Source organism: Emydura macquarii, unplaced genomic scaffold (assembly GCF_026122565.2).
Source record: "Emydura macquarii macquarii isolate MOO-44397 ecotype Brisbane River unplaced genomic scaffold, CSIRO-AGI_Emac_v2 contig_2205, whole genome shotgun sequence".
Lineage (NCBI taxonomy): Eukaryota > Metazoa > Chordata > Testudines > Chelidae > Emydura > Emydura macquarii.
Genome location: NW_027132342.1, coordinates 20,813,175 through 20,836,661, shown reverse-complemented (window position 1 = coordinate 20,836,661; position 23,487 = coordinate 20,813,175). Strand labels below are relative to the sequence as shown.

Here is a 23,487-nt window from a genome sequence, read left to right as displayed (position 1 = left end):
CTGAAATCTCCAAGCTCTAACAGTGCATCGTGTGGCAGAGTTCACTGGATTTTTGTTGCTAGCTGGTATTAGAATGCCTCCTTTTCTGCAGGTGAGGCACCTTTTGTTGGCACATAGCCACAATGACAGCTAAACGTTCATGACAATGTTGGAGCCGAACACAGAACAAGTGCAGAAAGATGGGGTTTCATGTGGTCTGTGCTAGAGGTTGTCTACTAACAAGTGCCACACCTGAAGTTCAGTGTGGATCAGCGGAGTGGAAGAAGGTTGCTTCTTCCACAGTAACTTGATCATTTTGGGGCAGATGGGTCTCAGTAACGCCAGTGATTACAATCCCGCAATGGGTGAGTTCTTTGGCAAGAGCGGTCTTAAACTCAGTGCTGTTCAGTGGTAACATATTCCACAGGGTGACACACAACGAGCCTCCAAAGTCAGGCTTGGACTTCCAGGAAGTTGGGGTTATCAGAACTGTGCCTCCCGTAAGCATAATTTAGGTCATGCCCATCCTACGAGTGCAGTAAAACACCCATTCTCCTGGGTAAGAGCAGGAGCTTTAACCCTGATGCTGTTGTCACAGTCTGTCATGGCTGGTTGCCTCCTTGGGACTGGAAAGCTGTTGAAAGGTTTCATTTTTAGGGACACCAGCCCCATTTCCAGGAACTCTTCCACAGGTGCAAGTGGGGTCGAGTACCACGGAAAACACTGACAAGTTCATCTACCTTAGCTCCAAGCAGAGTTTAAATGGTCACAGCAAACTGCATGTTCTTTGGCAAATAGGTCTTGCCACCTCCTGGAAGAAGTCCATGTCTCACTTACAGATGCAAAAACATCTTTGCACTAAGACAAAGTCCAGAATCTCTCAAACAGGTATAGTAACTGTATTGCTATATGGGTCAGAAACCTGGAGTCTCTTACAGGCAGACTTGGAGAAGTTAGAGGCATTCCACATGTGCTGTCAGCACCAAATCCTGATAATAAAGTGGTTTGACTGTGTGAAATATCAATCTCACAGAGATCTGGCCTTACTTAAGTCGCTCATTATATTCAAAAGCAGCAATGCATGATCTTTGGCCTTGTGGCCAGGATGAACAAAAACACCCCAGCGCACCGTGCTCTCAAACTTTCCATCAACATGTGAAGAGGTGCATGCCCTGACCCTACCTGGTGCCACCCACCACGCCACTACAGAGATTCATGGATTCACATGATTGCGCTAGATTTGGAGTTTCACTACACAATGCCTGGCGCAATGCCATCAACCATGGTCACTCTGGCTAGCACAGTGGTCATCAGCAGACTTTGGTTATGATGCTGATAGATGATGACCAGCACCTCCTACAATAATCTTTCCTGCACATCAGAAATATTCAGCTACTGACTAGGAGGGGCTACAAAGCAGTGGTTCCCAACCTGTGGCCCACAGGGTCTTTTGAAGTGGCCCGCCATGTCCCTCCCACTGGCTGCAGAAGGGAGCCGCTGCCTAAGGACCCAGGCAGAGAGCGTTGCCGTGGGGCTACAAAACCGGTGCAGGCTCCTTGCTGCAGTCAGGGGGACAGGAGATCAGCACTCCCCTCCCCTGGCTGCAGCAAGGCAAAGTGCTCCACTGGGTCCCTAGGCACTGGGCTCCCTGCTGGAGCCAGAGAGAGGGAAGCACTGATCTCCCATCCCCCTGGCTGCAGAAGGGAGTCACTGCCCAGGGACCCAGGTGGAGCGCACAGGGATACAGGACATGTGCAGTTTCCCTGCTGCAGTTAGGGGGACGGGAGATCAGCAAAGAGGCAGCCTCCTTACTGAACTCCTTCTGTCTGGCTGGAGTGAGAGGGGCTGCTGGCGGAGACTGGTGGCCCTTCAGGATTTTAAAAATTATATCTGTGGCCATCGAGCCAAAAAGGTTGGGAACCACTGGGCTACAGCGTCCTCTCTTGAATTTTAAATAAAGTGTCACATTGACTGCAACTAGAATAATTCATTCATCAGTACCTAGCAGTTAGACCTTTTCATTTGTAGATCCCAAAGCAATTTACCAACATATCATCTCCCTTTTGTGGATGGAGAAACAGCAGTGGAGACTTACCCAATGTTATATAGCAGGGGTGGCCAAACTTACTGACACCCCCCCACCCTATCACCACACTGCCGCAGGGCAGAAGCTCCGAGCTTCTCACCCGTCTGGGAGGAGGGGCACAGGGAGCTCTGCGAGCCGCACTTTAACTGTAAAAGAACCACACGTGGCTCACGAGCCACAATTCGGCCACCACTTTAAAGAGTAAAACTCTGGTCTCAGACTCCCAGACCTACACCCTATTCATAGGCCACAATGCCTCTTTGAGATTAATATGACTGGTTTTATAATGCCTTGTTTTTCTCTCCTGCCTTTTCATTCTCCACCCAACTCTGCCGCCTTCATTTCTTCCCTCCCACTTCCTTCTGGAACTTTATATTTCTAATTAGTATAAGGGAACTTGCAGATGCATGGCACTGCAGCACTGAGAGGAAAAGAATCATGTCAGGGTAGTTTGTTTGTTTTTAATTGCCTTGCAGGTTATGTTTTAATGAAACTTTTTTCTTTGATCATGTTAGATTCAGGAGAAAGACCCCTTTCTTTCTAGCTCTCCTTCCCCATGTCTTTCTCTGGCCTGCTCTCCTCTCTCAGCTTGTTCATTTTCTCTCTCTACCCACCCTAGCTAAGGCAGAATTTTTCCCTACAGTGCATTTTCCAGTGCTTTATCCAGTCCAAATCTGAAATAGCTTAAGTGATGGGATTACTATCTTTCCCTGAGGAGACTACTCCACATCTAATAGAGCTCACCATTTGGAAAATTTTCTTGATATCCTGTTTAATGATCTCTTTGCTCAATTTCTTTCCATTGCTCCTAGTTGTACTTCTTTCAGAGCAACCTAAACAGTTTCTCTCTCTGCTTGGTATATATCTAGAAACAACACATTAGTTACATTCACCTGTAGTCATTATTTAGTCAAGCTACAATATATATATATATATTGCTCTTTTAATCTATCCTTGTTTATCAATCCCATAAGGCCCTTAAAAGAGAGAGAGATTCTACAATCTTATCTCTTCCTATATCCTCTGTTTTTTCAGGCTGTGTATTTAATTCCTTTAACTTTCCTCATAGTCCATTCCCTCCAAATGTGGTTAATGAAGTGAATAAAAGGCAAACAGAATAAGAGATTCCCTGGAAAGAGTTGTTTCTCTATGTCCCATGGTTACTGAGGAATGACATGAGGATATAAGGCAGCAGCATTGGTCAATTTCACACTCCAGGTTTTCAATTTCATTTTGAGGCCAGTTTGGGGCAGGGAGAAATTTGAGTGTAATTAATTCAAATTTTGTGAGACAAGTATCTGCTCGAGGTTGTAATAAAGGTCTTGCCTGCTCCAGAACCAAGAAACTAATCTTCTCGTCTCGCTGAATATGGCACAAATTGATTTAATGCTTCTGGTTTTTGTATTTTTTAAAGAGTTATAACAACCATTACAATAAGATAGTTTTTCATTGTTAATTACTAGAGCTGGTCAGAAAAACTTTGATGGAATAATTTTCCATCAGAGAACATAATTCCACCATAACTGAAATACATTGCAAAATCATGTCAATTTCCCTGAAATTTCATGGGGGGTTGGGGCAAGAGAAGAAAAGAAGAAAGTAGGTTTGACAATGTTGAAATATCCCATTTCAATAATTTCTGAATAAAATTGTTTGCTATTTCCTTTCAAAATGACTTTTTGTTCCTATTTTTTTTATTTAATATTATATTATTAGAATATAAAATTAAAAAGTAAAATTGAAGCAAAACATTTGATTTTGTTCAAAGTGTTTCAATCAACTCAAAACTATATTTTCTTTTCAGAATTTTATTTTGTGGAGAATTCCTAAATTTTCAGATTTCATTCCTAACTGAAACGAAAACCAATGTTGAAATCTCAAAATCCTGCATGAAATGAAATCGCTGTTCTCCACTCAACTCTATTAATTAACCTTTGGAAGCTTGAAAGTGAAATGTTTTCTTGCCTACATTGATCAGATGACTTAACAACATCGCTCCACTGTCTTCGATTTTGTCCTGGTTTCAGTGTATACAGTGGATATTAGTTCATCCTACTTCATTTGGCTTCCTTGTGTCTGTAATATCACATCACTGTATCATGGCCACCAGCTAGCTGTGTTTCCCTCTACTATCATCTGGGAGTGGAAGTGCTCCAGACTGAACAGTGAAATGTTTGACTGCAGCACTGCCATATTACTAAAGCAGCAGCTCTCCACCAGTGGGACTTCCACAGATTACAGATTTTAGACTTGGTTACAAAGGGAAGGGCAAAGGAAGATACAAACTGGAGCTAAGAAAGTGGAGAAGAAATGGGTAGTTTGTGGGAGAAGGAGGAAAGGGAAAGTAGGTAACGTGAACCCAACACACACGTCTTGCAAAATCTTTGAATTCAGTGGAACTATTTGCAGAACTAGGTCAGTGCTACTCAAGCACTGTCTACACTTAAATGCTACTGTGGCACAGCTGCAGCGCTTCAGTGTAAACACTCACTGCAGCAGCAGATCTCCCATCACTGCAGTTAATCCACCTCCCTGGGGGGCATCAACCTAGCGCTCTCCACATGGGGACTTGGGTCATCTTAAATACATCACTCAGGGGTGTGGATTTTTCACACTCCTGAGTGCTGTAGCTGGGTTAACCTAACATTTCAGTGTAGACTAGCCCTCAATGTGAGTAAGAAGTGTAGAATCGGATCCACAGAAAATAAAGGTGCTGAGACTTGGAGCTTTTCTTCAACATTTTTGTACTAATTTAACTATGCAAGTTGCATCAATTTAACTAAATCAATTTTTCTAGTGATTTCTACAGATTTTCCTACTGTGTGTAGACCATCTTTAGAAAAAACAATAAAAGGGAAGCAAAGATAAAGGGTGCAGTTTTCAGTTTTGAAAATATATTCCCGTAAATGTACCTAATATTTTCCCCTGCATTGCATTTGCAATCAATATTATGTAGGGTTGCTCAGAATTGGCAAGAGCTGTGAGAGTGTCCAGGAATGGCATAGCAGAGGGCACTGCCAACAGAAATGAGGCTCATTAGCAGTGCTATGAGGGTCCCAGGACATTTTCGGCTTCTTCTCTTGCTACATCCATCATTACTGGGGCTGGGTGCAAGGGTGGTTTCCTCTAATTGAAAATCAATTGAATTTAATTATTAAATATACCAATCAGCCAAAGGATTTGGTCATTTTTAAGGATACAAGGGAACTATTTCTGAAAGGAAACCAAAAAAAGAGAAAGAAAGAAAGAAAGAAAGAGAGAGAGAGAGAACTGGTCCAAATCTGAGTGAAAATTCAATCCCTTTCTATATTAATTTTTCATTTCCATGATTGCCTCCTCACTTCCCAGTTCTGGCCAGAAGCGATAGCGGGAAATATTAAAAATATTTTACAAAAAAGTCCATTCCAGTTTTCTACTCTCTGTTCCGCAAACACAAGATATCATATTTGCAGCTTGTCTGAAATGAAGCTCAGTTTGCAGCCTTGAAAGTTTTCTCCCAACATTAGTCTTCTCCACTACACGTCCCAAGTCACTACCAGGGAAGAATTTCTGCTTAAAAACCAAAAGGAGAGAGAGGAGAAACTTGATCCCAAACACTGGGCAAGCAGCAGATGCATCCACTAATCACATGAGTGCACTGAGTCGCTATAGGGATGAGGAAACGGGGCCATAAAAATAAAAATGTAACGGTAAAAAGCTATATTTATATAAGAATTTTGGGCAATCTGAAAAGATTAAGGAGTTTCAAGAATGTACGTTTTTTGACTCCAGTGTACTAGAGGTGGGATATGGTACTTCTCACCTCCACATCATCTATTCCTATTTAGATACAGGTCAGCAGTGATTAAAAAATATTCCATTCTAATCAACAGTCTTTGTGAAGTAATTTTGTGAGATTAGTCCATTTTCTATCTGATTGATGACCACACTAAAAGCCACCATCACAGTTGGCACTGACTGATACCATGGTTTGCAATCCCATAAGAGACTAAAAGGACTGAACTGTCTTTGACAATTCTGCTATTCTCTCAGTCCTAGAGATAGTCTCTCCAGAGCAGGGTTGAGGCACGGTGGTAAGACACTGTATGAGAAGTTTGCTGCTGCCTATGTTGTACCTGTTCCAGGAGATAAATTCAGGGCTCATTATCCAAAAAGATTAGTGTGCCGCATTGCTCTGGTGACAAATTTTATATGTATAATACACACACACACACCCCTGCTAAAAACATGGAATTAAGGGCATTAGCATCAGGAAGAAACCACCAACGATACTGTGTGCAAGACACTATACATAAGTCATGCACACCAATCAAACGAAATAGACAAACTGCAAAGAAACCCAGTACAATTAAATATTACGTACAAAATCTAAATTAATGTAATTATGTAAATTTGAACAAAACCAGTCAGGAAATAAAAAAGTTAAGGTTCCAACAGCATAATTAATTCTGCCTTGTTACACTTAGTGTTTATTATATATGTATCAGTCTAATCAGTAACAGATGTAGGTATAGATATGCACAATGTAGCAGAGTCACCTTATGTCTGGAAACTTAATTTTTTTAATTTCCTGCCTCTTTAGGTTCAAATTTTCCAATTTAATATTGTACTAACATAGGTTTAAGACTTGGACACAAATTTGCTCTCAGGTACATCCATGAAACTCCCACTGAAGTAAATCAAAAGTTCATAGACATAGCATGCAAGAGGGCAAGATTTGGCCAAGTGTTTTATTAAAGAAAAAGAATCTTACCTCTCAGACTAAGGAATTGCACAGCTCTGTTTTATGCAGTTCTACAGATTTTCATCCACACCACTCTATAGATAGACATGAAACTAAGCGCAGGATTATGGAGCTGAAATAAGGATCTGAAGCTGTGAAATGCTGAACAACCTCAGCCAGAATTGACTCTTGTCCAAGTTAAAGATGCTCAGCACCTCACAGGTACCACTCAGCACCTTGCAAGATCAAACCATAATTACACAACTCATTTCCAGTAAGGTAACTAAAAATCTACCAATACTAGATGTTCTTTATTGAGGTTGTGTGGAAATGGATCATTAAGCACTTATCAGTATAACGTCATTATTTTAATGAAATAGAACAGGGTAAAAACTTTTTAGACACTTCAGTGGGCCAAATTCTGCTCTAAATTACACCAGTGTAAATCTGGTCTGATTGCACCAATGTCAGTGGAGTTACTCTGGATTTTTACTGGTATAATCTGAAATTGGAATTTGCCCCATCAAGTTTAAATTCACAATTTTTCAGTGCTTTGGTCCTGGTATTGTCATCTACACCTATGCAAAATGTCTGTAAAATGCTAACATTCTGCTTTGGTAGAATTTTACATCTCTTGTGCACAAGTGTAGATGACTGAACAAGGTGCAAGGCAGTGGCTAATCAAACCAACAGAGTTGTTGCCTGATTTTTCTCTCAGATGTAAAAGGCTTGGGAGCTATTGTAAATACACCTGGACAAAAAGAGGGGGGGAAAAACCTTTGAGAGTCATTTATTCAGAGAGTTTTTTTACTGAATGAATTACTTGCTGGATATCACTTGTCCATTTCTAAAGTTGATCAAAGACTGAGAAACATATTTGTGATTAATTTAGTCCCAAAAATGAAAAAAATTGGAAAAATATTCACAACAAAAAATTCAGACAGTTCAAGTTCCACAGTCTAATAGAATTTACTCCAAGGACATATTTCCTTACTATCCAGTTTAAGCTTTTCCCCCCTCATTCCATTACATCCAATTATGTCAAGTTATCTCTCTCAGATCCCGTGAAAGGTGACCTGCAAAGGAATGAAGTGGCTTGTACTCTTGTTTGCTTTGTGATGCAGAAAAGAAAGCGTGACAGTGTTTTGTCAAAAAAGAGTTGTTGGCCCAGATTCTTTCCTGCACCAAGATGTAGGATCCAGCTACACTGACTCTACACCAGCTGAAAAATCTCGCAAGCTGGGAAATTCACAGCTGAACAAAACCATCTGGTCAGAGCAGAGTCAAACCTGAGGCTGGGTATAATGGAGAAGTTTGTAGTCAAGTTCCAGGCTGGGGTCAATACCAAGAATTGGAGCCCAAGTCAGGTTTCAGGGTCCAAGTCGGGAGGCAAGGTCCAAATCAAGCCAAGGTCAAAGCCAGGAGATCAAGAGCAGGAATAGTTGTGGAAGGTACAGGAGATCCACACTGTTGCCTGGACAATTCCTAGAACACCCAATGGGTTTATATGAGGGGAGGAGCCAATCAAGAGCCATGAGGCTGCTGTCTGTTAGAACCCATGAGATGACACTTCTCATGTTCTGTGTCCACAGAGTCATGGATGGCAGCTCTATAGGGCCAAGTTTGAGACCTGCCTTGCAGTTCAGATGGAATCTGGTCTGCTGTTTTTCACATTAGAAATTCAGGTTCTCCCTGCACTGGTATACTGTGCCATGACTGAATAATTAGTGAAATTATGACAATATAAGAGAATGACAGACATGCAATTGATATTAGAAGGGGTTGCTAGCCAGACTGATTAAAACTGGTTGTTAGTTGTTCTTTTGTTTTGGGTGGGGATTGCAATGGGTGGTATTTTTGTGTTTTGACACTTTGTGTAACACCTATTTAACTCCAATAACTAATGACCATTTTGGAGAGAGGATGGTTTTGTTAAAGTTTCAATACTTGCACTCTTTCCATTAAAATATGTTCATAGTAAACATCCCTGATACCCCCCAAGAAATTCTACAGCTAAATCAGTGAAGGCAAAAATGAAAAAACACAGTGGTCAGGGGTTCTCTATATATCATAAAGAAAATAAAATATTTAAATCCTTTGCAGATCCCTTTTAACAACTCCCTTCTCTCCTAGGTCTTGGTATGCTTCATATAATTCTTGAAGAATGACCTGAAGAAGAGCTATGTGGAACTCAAAAGCTTGTCTTTCACCAACAGAAGTTGGTCCAATTAACAAATAGTAACTCACCCACCTTGTTTCTCTAATATAATTCCACATAGTTAGTATGTTTCCTGTAGCTCTAATTCAGCCACACTATACACATTTATCTTTTTTAATCTCTCCAAACCCATAATCATTTGATCAAGTGAGATTCCACCTGTGGACCACTGGACAGGTTATTTCTTGGTATACTAAATCCCACTTTCCTGATCTGTAATGGAAGAAAGCCAAGTTCTACCTTGTCTGCCATGATCATGGAGGAGCCTCCATGGATGCCAAGGATGGGCGTGAGAGTCTGGGCAGAAATGAAGTCCAGGATCTGAGCAATGGCTTCCTGGTCTGTGTCATCAGCAAACACCACACCTTGAATCTTCCGGTCTGACATGAGGTCGCAGATGCGGGTGATGATGCTCTTGGGATCTGTCTCATTCATGGCCACCAGTTCCACCCGGGGCACCACTGAGAGGTGGTGGAAGTCATCTTTCTCGTGGGCGTCCTTGATGGCCACTTCGTCTGAGGTCCCCACCAAGATGACAGCAACGCCAATGCTGGGGTGGCTCTTCTGGGAACGGGCCCCACCACCAGTCGTTGCAAGGACTGCCAGCACCAGCCAGAACTTTGGAGAATAGCACTCCGCCCTGGGCCTCATCTTCAGCTCTTACACTCCCTGAGAAGGAAGAGAGAGAGAGAGAGAAAAGGAAGAGATTAAATGAGAAGTCAGTATAGCACTCAGCTCCAACATAGATCATTGATCCATCGAGTCCATTAGACCACCTTGTGCTGGATCTGACCATTGATCCATCTTGTGTGTTATCCACTCCCTGGGCCTGATCCAAAGCCCACTGAAATCAACAGGAGTCTCTCCATTAACTTCAGTTGGTTTTGAATCAGGCTATCTGGCAGCAGCTTTTACTTAACAATTCAGAGAGAGGGGAGGTGGGGTGGGAGTTGGATGGCTTAAGGGACTGGGCAGGGAATGCAAAGCATATTATCTCTGCATCTCCATTTCATCTCAGACCCAAGTCAATAGTGATTGAAAGTTGTTGCCCTCTAATGGATGTCCTGTTGCCTATATGAAATGTCAGTCCTATGTCTAAATGTGTGCCCCAAACACAAAAGCAACCATTACACAATTGGCACCAGTTTTCCCTCTTTTAGGCAACATAAGCAAAGAGTTCAAAGCCTGCTTAGGTCATAAGAATAGCCATACTGGATCAGACCAATGGTCCATCTAGCCCAGCATCCTGTCTTCCAACAGAGGCCAATGCCACGTGCTTCAGAGGGAATGAACAGAACAGGCAATCATCGAGTGATCCATCCCCTGTCATGGATGCAGAACTCCATTCTGAGCTCTCGACATAACCCTTCCATCCAAGTCAAGGCTGAGGTATATTGGCAGGGGTGGTGTATGCACACACAGTCATGGCCCATAATCCACTTACCAGGGGGATAAATACAGGACCTCAATTTCCAGACTGTCAGTTGGGCCCCTTTCATCACCGCTAAATTCACTTTTTTTGTTTGTTTGTTTTTAAAAGGGGAGGGTAGGAGGGAGAGAGGGCCAAAAGTTGACAGTGCACATGGCCAATGATATATTGTTATAGCATAGGGAAGATTTTCCTTCCTACCCCAGCTGATGACCTTCTTTGCCCTGTAGCACAAGGAAAAATAGACCTTATGCATTTTCATTCCTAGCTAGTGTATCTTCAGATGTCACTATGATTCATAACCTGAAAATGTCTACTCTTTTAAACAAATTCATAGGAGTTAGAAATGGAAGAGACCTATTAGGTCATCACTCCATCCCTACGCAGGACCGTTCCCTACAGTATAGATTATAGGCTTTATCCAGTCTTCTTGTAATAATCCTTAGCATTTATTTAGCACTTTACAAACATTAACTAATTAATCCTCACAGCAACTCTGTGGCATAAGTAGTATTATCATCACTTTACGGATCTGCAAACCACCACAGAGAGATTATGCCCACAGAGGAAGTCAGGAGCAGCCAAAATTAAAGTACAGGAGTTCCTGGTTCCCAGTCCCATGATGAAATCAAAAATCCCCATCACTTTCTCAAGCAGTTGTATATATTTCTGATTATGGAAGACTGTTCTTCAAACCTACAGATCTCATTAAAGCTATTCACCTCAATATTCCATTCTGAAACAGTTAAACAAACATGGCATATACCAGGATTTCTTTTAAACTGCACCAGCTGCTCTCTTGCCCTGGTATTGTGGGAGAGGGTAAAGAGGATGATCCAGCTGGACCTATCTAGACCATTTATTATTTTACACAACCTTATCAAAATCTCCTCTTCTCTCCAATTTCACAGATAGATATAATGAGACAGGCAGGATCTTAGAGAATGTACAACCTGCCCTGCTTTATATGGTCTGTCGTCCTAAACAGAGCCAGTGGCTAATAGGACAGTATTGCTTGCATGGTCACCAAAAGGCTAGTTTTCTGCCCTGATTTGGAGGAGACCTACGTTCAATTTCCTAGTCTCTCTTGCCCAGGGCAGGCAGACAGTACACACGCTGCATTAATATCACTAAACAAACAAACAGACAATAAATATTCAAAGAAGGAACCAAATCCACTTAGAGGCTGAAAGTACTGTAGACGTGAAAAGTCAATCGATTCCTGCCTTTCTACTGAATTCTCCTTCTGAGAGCAAGTTCACAAGGAGGACCAAGAGACTTCAAGAGTTCAGCAAAATGAACAGCTAACTTCTTTCCAGCAGGACTGTTATCCTCCAAATACAAGTTGCTAAATTAGATTCCTTCACAGTGAAATAATGTGGTCCCCACTACGGCAATGCTTTATTAACTTTAATGCACTCTATTCTCTCTCGCTTACTTTCATGTTATATTTGTTCTCTTTAAAATTAGTCTCTTGTGAACTTCCTACTTATTCTCACACATTATAATGCACTTGGTTATGCAATGGCTAGTTGTGATGCCCAGAGAATAGAATCTGACTTTACAGCGCACCCCTTTCATATTGATTATTTTGAAATGTTTTACAAAGCACTGAATTGGATATTAGCAATGCAGGAACTAGGCAGATAAACATGGCAGGTGCTGTGCATTTGCACTCAACCTTAGACTTGCTTTCTTAACAGACAAAATGCTAGCCAAGACACCAAAGTTGCTTCCATTTTTCTTCCCATCAAAGCCATGGAATCTTTAACTTCTTCCTGGATGGGATGGGAAAAAGGAACTCAGCAATTTACAGGTTACTCCTGAGAGGTTTTAGGACTGATATCTCACAATCCAGCAAGCCTCAACATGGACAAGAAAGCCAGGAATTCCTCTTTCAATGGGATAAATCATTTTTGTCAATTAAGAAATTCGACCCTACAATCACAATTACGTAGTTCATGAAGATTTCTGAAATTTATTATTCCACCCCCACCCCACAAGGCCTGCGTAGGTGGGTTTGTGGTACTAGGTATTGCTGGTCAGTCACTACAAAAAATGTGTTCCTAAACATTTGCTCAGATTCTAAGACCTGGTCTACACTAGGAAATTTCACACACAGGTGTGTGAAAAACACCACACCCCAAACAACACAGTTAAACTGACCTAACCACCGGTGTAGACAGCACTGGATCGACAGGAGACTTCTCCCTTCAAGCTAGCTACCACCTCTCAAGGAGGTGGATTACCTACACCAATGGGAGAAATATAATACTCGGTCAGTGTAGGTAGCTGTGCCACTGCAGCTTTTTTTAATGTAGACAAGCCCTAAAGTGTTTGGTTTGCCTGTGTTCGTAACCTTTATTATCCACGTTCCACATGAACAGGTTTTGTTCACACAAATGTTCGGGTAATGGCTGCTATTCACGCTAATACCTCTATTCACACATGACAAAGGGTATTTGTGCAAGAACAAGAGTATTCCTTGTCATTATTTTTAAACAAAAATAAATGAATAAAGTTTCAATCATCCATTCAAGGAGCAGAAACAAAGGAAGCATTTCCTGGACACCCCCACTGGCTGAAAGTTGTACATATAAACTATTCAGTGAATACATGCAAACAACAAATACCTGTGCAGAAATCAGGATTGGCTCACTAGCATAAAAAGGGCTATATTGTAATAATGTATTCACAATTAATAATGCAACCAGGGTTAGTATTCAAGGAGTCTTTCTTTACATGTGGAGGTTAATGGAAAATATCACTGATATATTGTAAAAGTTCTTTAAAACAGCTTTTTGGTAAATTATGTGGCATGAACAGGATACCTGATGGTGCTATATGAGGCATTTTGGACCTCGTTTAGGGGGGCAAACTTATCCTCTTGTGGTTTTGCTATTCCTGAGCAATGTGGCCATCCCAAACTCAAGGTTGGCCAATAAAACCTTTCATACCTTACCATATAATAATAGAGTGTGTGTGTGTGTGTCTCTCTCTGAGATAAATAATATACCAGAGTGTGGTGAGCTAAAAGGGTTTTACAGCCTGTAATCTGATTTCACCCACCTTTAAAATGCAGCCACCCCTTTCTTGAAATGCAACATCTATTTAGCATGGCAGAGCAATGTTACACAACAATTGTTAGGAGAGGAAGGGAACAACAAACTTCTCTAACTGAAACTGCAAGGGGAATTTAGGTAGGCAGAAAGTCATTACTCAGGTTGGAATTCGGCCAGGACACAAGGGCTAATACACTTAAAAATGCCATGGGATCTTTGACATCATATTTTTATACAGATTACATCTGAGACAAGTATTAATAGAAAATTATATGGAGGTGTGAACAAAGTACAGCTCAGTAACTGCAGATATTTCTACATAATATTTCAAAATATGTCAAGCACACAAACAGCTTCTCATTAATCTAACAGATGTAACTCTAAATAGGGTGTCATTCGAACACTGTACAAGGTAACTGGTTAATCAGGTAGGCTGGAAACCAGTTACCCAGATGGAACGGAGGGCAGAGTGAGGCCTAGGAGCTGGAATTTAGTTAGCTGTTCTGATGGCAATGTGTGGGGAGTTATACAATCCAACTCATTTTCCCAGAGCTGTGTTGTCTATTGAGGCAGCAAGAGGCAGAGGGGGAACCCCAACGAGCCCTACGCACCTCCCAGCCAGAGGCAGTAGCAGGAAGGGGAGCCCCAGCATCCCCTTGTCTGAGTCAGAGAGCAACACAGGAGGAACAATCTTGGAGACCTCTCTCCTGGCCAGAAGAAAGATGTTTCCTGATGCAGGATGCCTCCCCTGCTCTGCACGCATAGCTAAATGCACAGTGCTTGCTAGCAGGGTGCCAGCTTAAGGGGAACCTGGCTGGACAATTGATCCATTGCTGACTCAAGAAGAAGAGCATCACCTAGTCAACTGCCAACATCGTTTCCTTCAACACCCTGGACCTCCCTCGGAAGTCTCATGTCCAAACATTTTCTGGACCCTGCCCTGCTTAGCCTGAGATGGCATGAGATCACAGATCCGGGTAGCATGGCTTCAAACTCCATAATCCTACCCATAACCATAACTCCATTGCTAAACTCACCTCTGAATCAGATCTAGCCCTGACCCATCCCTAATCATAAGCCTGATTCTGGTGCTAACCATAACCCTCTACCCTATCACAACACTAGCTATAATCACCCTCCTGAGCACAATGCTAACCATAAATTTAACTCTAATCTTAACCCTTTGCTAACCCTGACTATAACCTTAACTGACCCATCCAATACAAAGACAACCCTCATGCTTCAGGGCATAAGCAAATCATCAGTGGGGTCAGGAAGAAATTCACCTCACCACTGGTATAGTACATATAATTAGATGCATTATAGGTGTTTACATCTTCCTCTGAAGAATCTGGCATTAGGCATAATTGGGAACAGGACTTTGGATTAGTTGAGCCATTGGTCTGTTCAAATAGGGTAGAAAATAGGATACCATACCAGCCAAGCCATTAGACTGTTTTGGTAAGGGAACTCCAATGTTCTTACGCCAAAGAAGAGTCTTCTTTCTATGTTTACATGGTGGACAAAAAGACTTGAGAATCTTTTACTCTAGCTGCTTCCCAAATGAATTGTGAGATCTCAGGAGAATTCTGGGAAGAAAAAGGGTGGGACTAAAGGGGGCCTCATCCCCACACACCATCCTGTCACTTCTGAGAACTGCAATTCAGACCTGGTTTAAGTCATATATCATGTTATGTGGCTTTAAGCAGACACCAGGACTGAAATAGTAAGGGATGCAGGTCAGGATTGCAATCCACTTGCAAAATTGCATGACAGCCCTGTGATCAAAGAACCCCTTAATGCCAACTCAAAAGGGGGTTACACAAATGTCTTGAGTCTGGTATGTACATTCTGGTTCACCAAAGAATGTCATGAGAACTTCAACGAAAGCTGGGGTGACACTGGTTACTAATATCATTGTTAAATGTATGTAGAAATACAATGTAATGCTCCTGAGGGAATTCTGCACCACTGTGCACATGAAGAATTCATGGCACCCGCAGAATTTTTTTCCTTGCCGAAAATACATTCTGCCGGAGAGGTGCTGCAGTTTCACCTTTCACCCACCAGGGGCTGCTGTGGCACCAGAAGAGAGGACAGCCAGCTCACTGACCAGCGCAACCAGTTGTAGATAGGGAGGGGGCAGAGGCTGTGTTCCTCATAGTGACATGCCAGGTGAGGAAGCACAGGATATCGGGAGGTGGGGGTAGACAGAGCAGGGCAGACAAGGCTGCTAGGGTGTCACATAGATGGGTTCAGAAAGGCAAGTGGGAGGGATAGCATTGAGCCAAGGACTGAATGAGAGGGTACACGGACACGTGAGGAGGGGTGCAGGGACACACAGGGACAGGGCAGATGTGCCTGGCTGAATGGGAAAGGCTAGCAGTCAGCCAGGGTCTGCATGGGGGAGGCTCCCCAACTCCCTAACAATCACTTCTCTCCCGCTCTCTCCCCCCAAAAGAACTCTCATACTTCTTCCACCCATATTCAACAACCTTCCGTGTTCACTCCCAGGTTCCTTCCCAGCAATTCCTTCCCTCTTCCTCAGTTCCTCTGTTACTCTCAACTCCCCCAAGTCTTTGCACTGCTTCTGAGGGGTGCAGGAAAAATGTTTCTGTATTGTAGTTTAAATGAATTAAATGAATTATGACTCAAAGTTCTGCATTAATATGCCTAGTAAGAAATATATTGGTCAAAAAACATTTCCTGAATCTTTTTTGTTGTCTGTATTGTTACAGACATATCTGTTGACAGGTATTTTGAAATAAATTACCAAAATAATTGAAACTGGTATGACAACACTGTATTATGGTGACAAATAAAATAGGCAGAATTCTGCAGAATTTTTAATTTTTGGTGCAAAATTCGTCCCAGAGTAATGTAAGGAGTTATGTACATATGCTGAAAATATGTTCTTAGATTCTATATCAAGGTGAGTCACCAGCTGAGGGGGAAAAACAGGTTCTGTCAGACAAGAGATGCTTATTCATCTATCTCTGTCAAGATATAAATTAAGCATTGTAAGGTAACACAATGGACACCATTTACATACGAAGAAATGTGAAGTCAACAGGGAAGCAGCACATAGGAAAAATAAGCCACAGGTGGATACCCTGCATCCAAGTACAGATAAGGAACTTTGGAGGAGAGCATAAGCAGAAGGCAAACGTCCCCCTCCCATGCTGTATCTAGGAAGTGAATAGACAGTGCATTTATATTCATGAAAATGGGATCTCAACCAGCTTTGGTAGAAAATATTGCAAAAGAATGTTCTTTGGACAGGAGGTTAACCTGTTAGTTAAGCTTAGTCTCTAGAAAGTGTGTTATGCATTTGTTTTCTATGGAACCTTTTGTTTCCAGGATCCTTACTCACTGCCACTTGAACCTTTGATACTATGCAGAGAAAACAAAATTAAGTTTATCGAAATGCTATTATATTAAGCCAAGTGATAAGTGTTTGCCTGCCTATCTTGTCAGTGGGGCCCAATTTCATTAGTATGCTCAGAGGCCACCTCCCAGATTGGAGCCCACACAAAATCTGGCTGCTGGAGGAGGCGGTGCCCACTTTATAGCTTTTACCCAAGTGGCTGGGGCACTCATCTGGGATGCAGGAGGCTTGGGTTAAATTTACCCTTCTGCCTGAGGAGGAGAAAGAATTTGAACAGGGATCTCCCACCTCTCAGGGGAGTGCTCTACCACTGAGATGCAGGATGGTTAGATGTGGGGCTCCCTCAAGCTGTCCTGTTGCAGCTGTTCCAGAGCCTACAAATACTTAGAACCAAAAAGAGTGAGCATACGTATGACTCTGTATACTGGTGGTTAGAGCATCCACGTGGGAGATCTAGGAACCAGCCACCCTGCCCCACTAATTATTTATACGCAGTGGTAGAGTTTCAATAGGAGAGACCCACACAACAGAATATCCCATAGTTGAGAGGTGAGAGAGACTCCTGCTCAGAAGCTTTCTCCCCTTCTGACAGAAAGGGGGGTTGGGGGGAAATTGAGTCTGGGCCTCCTACATTCCAGGTGAGCTCCATGGTTAGAGTGCTAAGAGGTATAAGGAGGGCAACCCTACCTCCACCTCCTCCAGCTGCTTTGGGAACAGTGAAGCAGGCACCTAACTCATCCTTTCAAGAAAACCCATAGGCACCTAAGGTGCCAGATTCCAAGAGAGGGGTTCCCAACAGTGGATTGCTAGCCCAGACTTAGGTACCTGTCTCTGTGAGAGGGGCAGAGTTTAGAACACATCCCTCTCTTCAGCATTGCCCTTCGGCTAGTTAAGATGATTCTCTGCCTAACATACTGATTTCGTGGATGGCATTTGTAGGCACTTCATAGACTCATAGCCTTTAAGATCAGAAGGGACCATTACAACCATCTAGTCTGACCTCCTACACAATGCAGGCCACAGGACCTCACCCCCCATTCCTGTAATAGACCCATAACCTAGGACTGAGTTATTGAAGTCCTCAAAGCACGGTTTAAAGACTACAAGGTACAGAGAATCCACCAGCAAGTGACTCATGCCACATACAACAGAGGAAGGCAAAAAAGGCAGAGGCCCTGGGAGAAAATTCCTTTCCGACCCCAAATATGGCAATCAGCTAAACCCTGAGCATGTGGGCAAGACTTACCAGTCAGACACCTGGAAAGAATTCTCTGTAGTAACTCAGAACCCACCCATCTAACATCCCATCACAGATCATTGGGCATATTACCACAAGTAGTGAAAGGTCGGTTAATTGTCAAATTAGGCTGTCCCATCATACAATCCCCTCCATAAACTTATCAAGCTCAGTCTTGAAGCCAGCTAGGTTTATTGCCCCCATTGCTCCCCGTGGAAGGCTGTTCCAGAACATCACTCCTCTGATGGTTAGAAACCTGAGTCTAATTTCAAGTCTAAACTTACTAACGGCCAGTTTATATCCATTTTGTTCTTGTATCCCCATTGGCGCTGAACTTAAATAATTCCTCTCCCTCCCTGGTATTTATTCATTCATTGTGTAGGGAGCCTAGGCCTCTCACTCGGCTTTCTGTATCGCAGTGTGGTTCCAATCATTTTCTAGGTGCCTAAAAGTTAAGCACTGTGATGCTGAGCATTGCAACACCTAAGTCCCTTCATGGATCCGGGCTTCTGTGTCTTTTGTTAGGCTGGCCCTAATGCCTTGAACATCCTTCCATATCCTGTGTACCACATAGCTCCTCTCCTCTGACCTCCTTTAAACCCTCCTCCAGTAACTGTATTCACCCAGCCTCCCTTTGCAGACCTCGACCGCTGACATCGATCTAGACACTGCCCTGGAAATTTTTAAGTATTAAAAACCTGCTCGCTGCATGTAACAAAAAGCACATCTCATGCCCTTTCACTGTTCAAACCATTGTCCTTCCCTATCATGGCCCCAACCCCTTTGTTCACTTACGTTGTTGTTGTTTTAATTCTTTTTATCACATTAGTGCCCAGGGGCCTCGATCAGAATCAGGACCCCATTGTGCCGGGCACTTTCCAAGCAAAGATGAAGAGACAGTCCAGGCCCCAGAGAGTCCTGTGTTTAATTTAGATAATCAGCTGTTCAGAACAAGCACTGGACATTTGTTATTTGTTTGTACACTTTTGATTTTGATAAATGAAATTAATAATGATAAAGAATAATATTAGCACATTCAGTCAGTGAGGGGCCAGGGCAGCAGAGGCTACAGATATCTGAGGGTGAATAAACAAACCTGCCACCCAGTGATTTATGCAATACCCATTCAGGATAGGAACGAAAATAATTCACTCTGGAAGGTCCTAGGGGAGAATTCTCCACTAGGACATTTTTGCAATTTTAGAAGAAAATTGCTACAATTTAGATTTTAACCATGTTTGAAACCCACTTACATTCTGACCACGTTACACAAATTTCTCTATGCAATAATAATAAAAACATTTCTATATGTCCTATGAGTTTAGTTCTTCTCTTTCACTCCAACACCCTCTATCTTTTTTTCATAGATGAATTTTTCTAACATGCAACTTTTCTTCATTTCCTCTCTCTATTTCTCTCCCGCAAGTGTGGCTCTTTGGTTTTCTATATTTTTCATTAAGCATTTTCTCTTTTATCTATCTACCAGTGGAATGCATTATGGACCTGATCCAAATGCCCACTAAGGTCAACTGGAGTCTTTCCACTGACTTAAATTATCTTTGATTCTATAATCTATTTATAATCACTTTTATTCCTTTAGTTTGTTCTTTTTCTTTCAGTCATTTCCTTTCCCATTAAGTTACAGACAGCCCTGAGCCGCAGAGTTTGGATCCAGATTCAAACATACTCAGAGTTTGCGGAGTTCCAGATCCATCTCTGTACTAAACAGTGTTCCCTTCTCCCCCATTTTTAAAGACCATATTGCCTGTGACCTTTGTACAGGTATGTCACTGGGGGAAGGAGGCGTGAGGAGGGTGTTGGGAGCCTTTTCATGCTCTCCTGAGAAGGCTCTCTTGGTGAACGCCAGGTGGGGATTTCTCTCTCTCACATATTTCTCATGTTGATAGAAGACCATTGTAACAGAGCCAAATCTACTTCCCCTCTCCCCAAATATATATTTTGTTCATGGGGAAGTGGATGCTATCTGATCTGACTACAGCATCCAAGATTCTGGAGAGACCAGCACTGTGTACTTCATTGCAATTAGAAATGAAAATTCTCTATTTAATTATCTTGGCCTCCTCCTGGCCCTTTCAGAATTGTTCTCTACAGAATATTCTGCAGCAACTTGTACAGGTTGGAATGACTCAAGCAATGGGGTTTTCACCATTTGGAGACGGCTCCACAGTCTAATAGCGATCACCCTTCGGAAATGTTTTCTGATATTCAGCCTTTGGTCAGTTATTGCCCAGTTATTTTAATTATACCCTTTTGATCCAGCCCAAATAATTCCTTCCCCCACCCCTTGCTGGTTCCACCCTTACAATATTTGTAGGTGGTTAATCAAATCACCTCCTTAGTCATCCTTTGGTCACAGTACGTGCTTAGCTCTTTTATCCCCTTAGCAAGACAAACCAGAGACAGTTAAGGTAAGACAAAAGCTACTGAGGGTGGTGGTGTTTGACTTGGTTATACGTGCTGGCACATGTCAGAGGAGCTGCTGGAGTGAGCTTCACACACACAAACACCGTGAAGTGAGATAGCAGGTCAGTGTGGCACTGACCAGTGCCAGCATGTAAACGCCAAGACGCAGAGACTTGGCACAGGTTGTGCACTCTTCAGTTTTGACCTGCAGAGCCAGACTGGAGCCATCATTATGTGCCAGGATCTATTCTGTTGGACAGATTTGCAGCTATGAGACAGTTTCTCATTGCCAAACAGACGGAATGACCCTCCCCACCTGGAGGGCTTGGTTACAGCAGCTGTCACTTCATGCCTGTACCATTTGAAACAAGGTTTTCAGAGCTCGCAAGAAGATGATGGCTTTTCATACACTGGTTCCTTGATCTCCCAAATCACAGATGTCAGATCCTCATCCTCCACCAGATTTAGGGCTAAATCGTCTGATCCAACTAAGCAATTGCGTGTGTTGACACTCTGGATGGGTTCAAACCTGGGTTACATCAATTTAGCTTAATGAAGAGCAGCTATAACAACATAAGCCAGGTTTAACAATGTAAGAGTGTCATCACACAGAATTACACCAAGTTAGCTAAGCCGGTGCAACATCACACCTTGACTTAAATTGGTGCAATTTCTATGTGTAGTCCAGGCCTCAATCTTTCCGCTTTCATTCCACACAGATCAATAAGGTGTCAGCTAAAGAATATTTATATGAAGAAACTCATCTTTTTTAAAAAGTAGTTACATTCTGGTTTTAGCCCTAACTAAAGACACACTTTGAACCAAACTGAAAGCTAACCTGAAATTTTCAAAGCCAACTTAGGGATCTAGACACATCGTTTCAATTAACAGCAACCGGAAATGTGCATCCAAACCCCTTACATGGCTTTAAATACCTCAGACCAAGTGTTTCTCTTTGAATTTTCCATCCACTGTTGTTTGTCCATATTGAGTGAAGTTTCTTGATGCAGCCTTTGCCCATTCTGCTCTTTCTGTGCATTGTAAGTTTATGAAAAAAAATAAATTAAAAGTCCTTATTAAAAAAAGTTAGAAACTGGAAGCAATGTCCCAAGTCACTGAATCTCTCCCACTCTGAACCTAGTACTCCTTCATTCCCTGCGCAATGCCCCTGGAAGGGGAACACAGAGTAGTCAAACTACACGTAGAATTGCTTTCAATAGCCGCTTGGAGAACCAGCGGTCATCAATCACCATAGTGCTGAAGTCCCAAGGGCTGCAGAAAAAGCCACATAAAGGGACACTGTCACCAAGCTATTTAGACCCAAAATATACATCTTGTAAAATAAAAAAGATTTCATAGAATATAATATGAACAGGAAAGTTTTTGTAAATTTTTGTTAATGAAAATAATCACAATGCTGTCCCCCTGCAGTGGTGTGAACCCAGAAAGGGCATATGAATGAGGAAGAGACAAATGGATGGATCCACTCATGAACTTTTGGTGGGACTGGCTGATTTGTTGCCTCTCTCCCAGCATGTAGAGCAAGCCAGAAAGTCTGGCCTATGCCTAGACCTACATCCCACCACACAAACACACACACAAAAAAACCAACCCCTGGGAACGGTCTTCAGAGGAGCAGGCTATTTGCTTATATAGCCCCTTCAACAACAGCAGGCAATGGAAAAGTCTCTGCACTAAAGCTGCTGCCTTTGACCCCAGTTCAGAAAAGCATTTAAGTGTCTGCTTAAATCCATCCCTCTTCAGAAAAGCACTTAAGCACACACTTAACTTTAAACACATATTTAAGTCCCATTGACTTCAATGGCACTTAACCATGTGGTTCAAAGTTGTGGAATCTCTGTCACCAGAGGTTTTTAAGACCAGGTTAGACAAACTCTTGCCAGGGATGGCCTAGGGTATATTTATGATTCTAAGTTAAGCACATGCTTTGATGAATAACGGATGGATTGCTGAATCTCAGCCTGTATGAACAGTCCTTACCCAGTGTAAGAGTCGGAGAGACAAAGGAAGGGTATTACAGGTGGCAGGCACTGCAGAGGGTAAAGCTCTTGTGCCAGCAGTGCCAAGATGGTGGGGAAGGACAAAGCAGCAGCAAAGTAGCGGAAGTGGGAAAGGAAATACAGAGAGGTAAAGTCCATGGGACAGGCCAGGGCAGAGCCATGGACTGCTGCTGTAGAAACAAGGGGACAAGGCTGAAGTAGAAGCAAAATATTCAAGAGTGCCCAGGTGACCTAGGAATCTACATCCCACTGAAAGTCACTGGGACTTAGGCACCTAAGTACACTGCAATTGGACACCGCGGCCAGCCCATGTCGGCTCACTTGGCCTCTGTTTAACTGCAATGTAAATGTCCAGGCTGAGGCAGGAGCCCAGGCTCTAGGGCCCTGCAAGGTGGGAGGGTCTCAGTGTGCCAGCTACAGCCCAAGCCAGGAAATCGACACTACAATTAAACAGCTTAGCAGCCCAAGCCATGGGAGCCTGAGTCAGATGGCACATGCCAGCCATGGGTTTTTAATTGCAGTGTCAACATACCTTTAGTGATACGGGTGCTTTTGAAAATGGGACTTGGGCAACTAAGTCATTTGTGCATTTTTGAAAATTTTTGCTGAGATGACGAAATGAACAAGTAAACCAGCAAAGGTGCTTGAAGATGGGAGTGACTGGGTCAAACTTATTTTTATAGACAAGAAGGCAGACAGCAGCATTTGGCACATACTGGAGTCCAGAGCAATGTGACTTGGAGGGGCCGTTAGGAAGGGCAGATGAATATTCAGAGGCTTGCTGTCAGTTCCCGTCTTTAAAATTGCCTGCCCTTGTCAGCTACGGACCTTTTCCCTCTCTCCATCCCTGTTCCACTTCACTCGGAGATCTAAAAGTATTTCTTTGAATTATTACTATCATTGCTTTAAGAAAAACAAGA

General features: G+C 42.6%; 1 protein-coding gene across 1 annotated transcript in view; it reads right to left on the bottom strand.

The window, feature by feature from the left end:
- The window catches only part of GRIN2B (glutamate ionotropic receptor NMDA type subunit 2B), a 226,343-nt gene that overhangs the window by 182,032 nt on the left and 20,824 nt on the right, over nucleotides 1–23,487 (bottom strand). Inside the window, exon 2 of the mRNA XM_067559660.1 lies at nucleotides 9,247–9,675. Within this exon, the coding sequence (XP_067415761.1) occupies nucleotides 9,247–9,657 (411 nt within the window). The 5' untranslated portion in view covers nucleotides 9,658–9,675. The remainder of the gene's footprint in view (nucleotides 1–9,246; nucleotides 9,676–23,487) is intronic.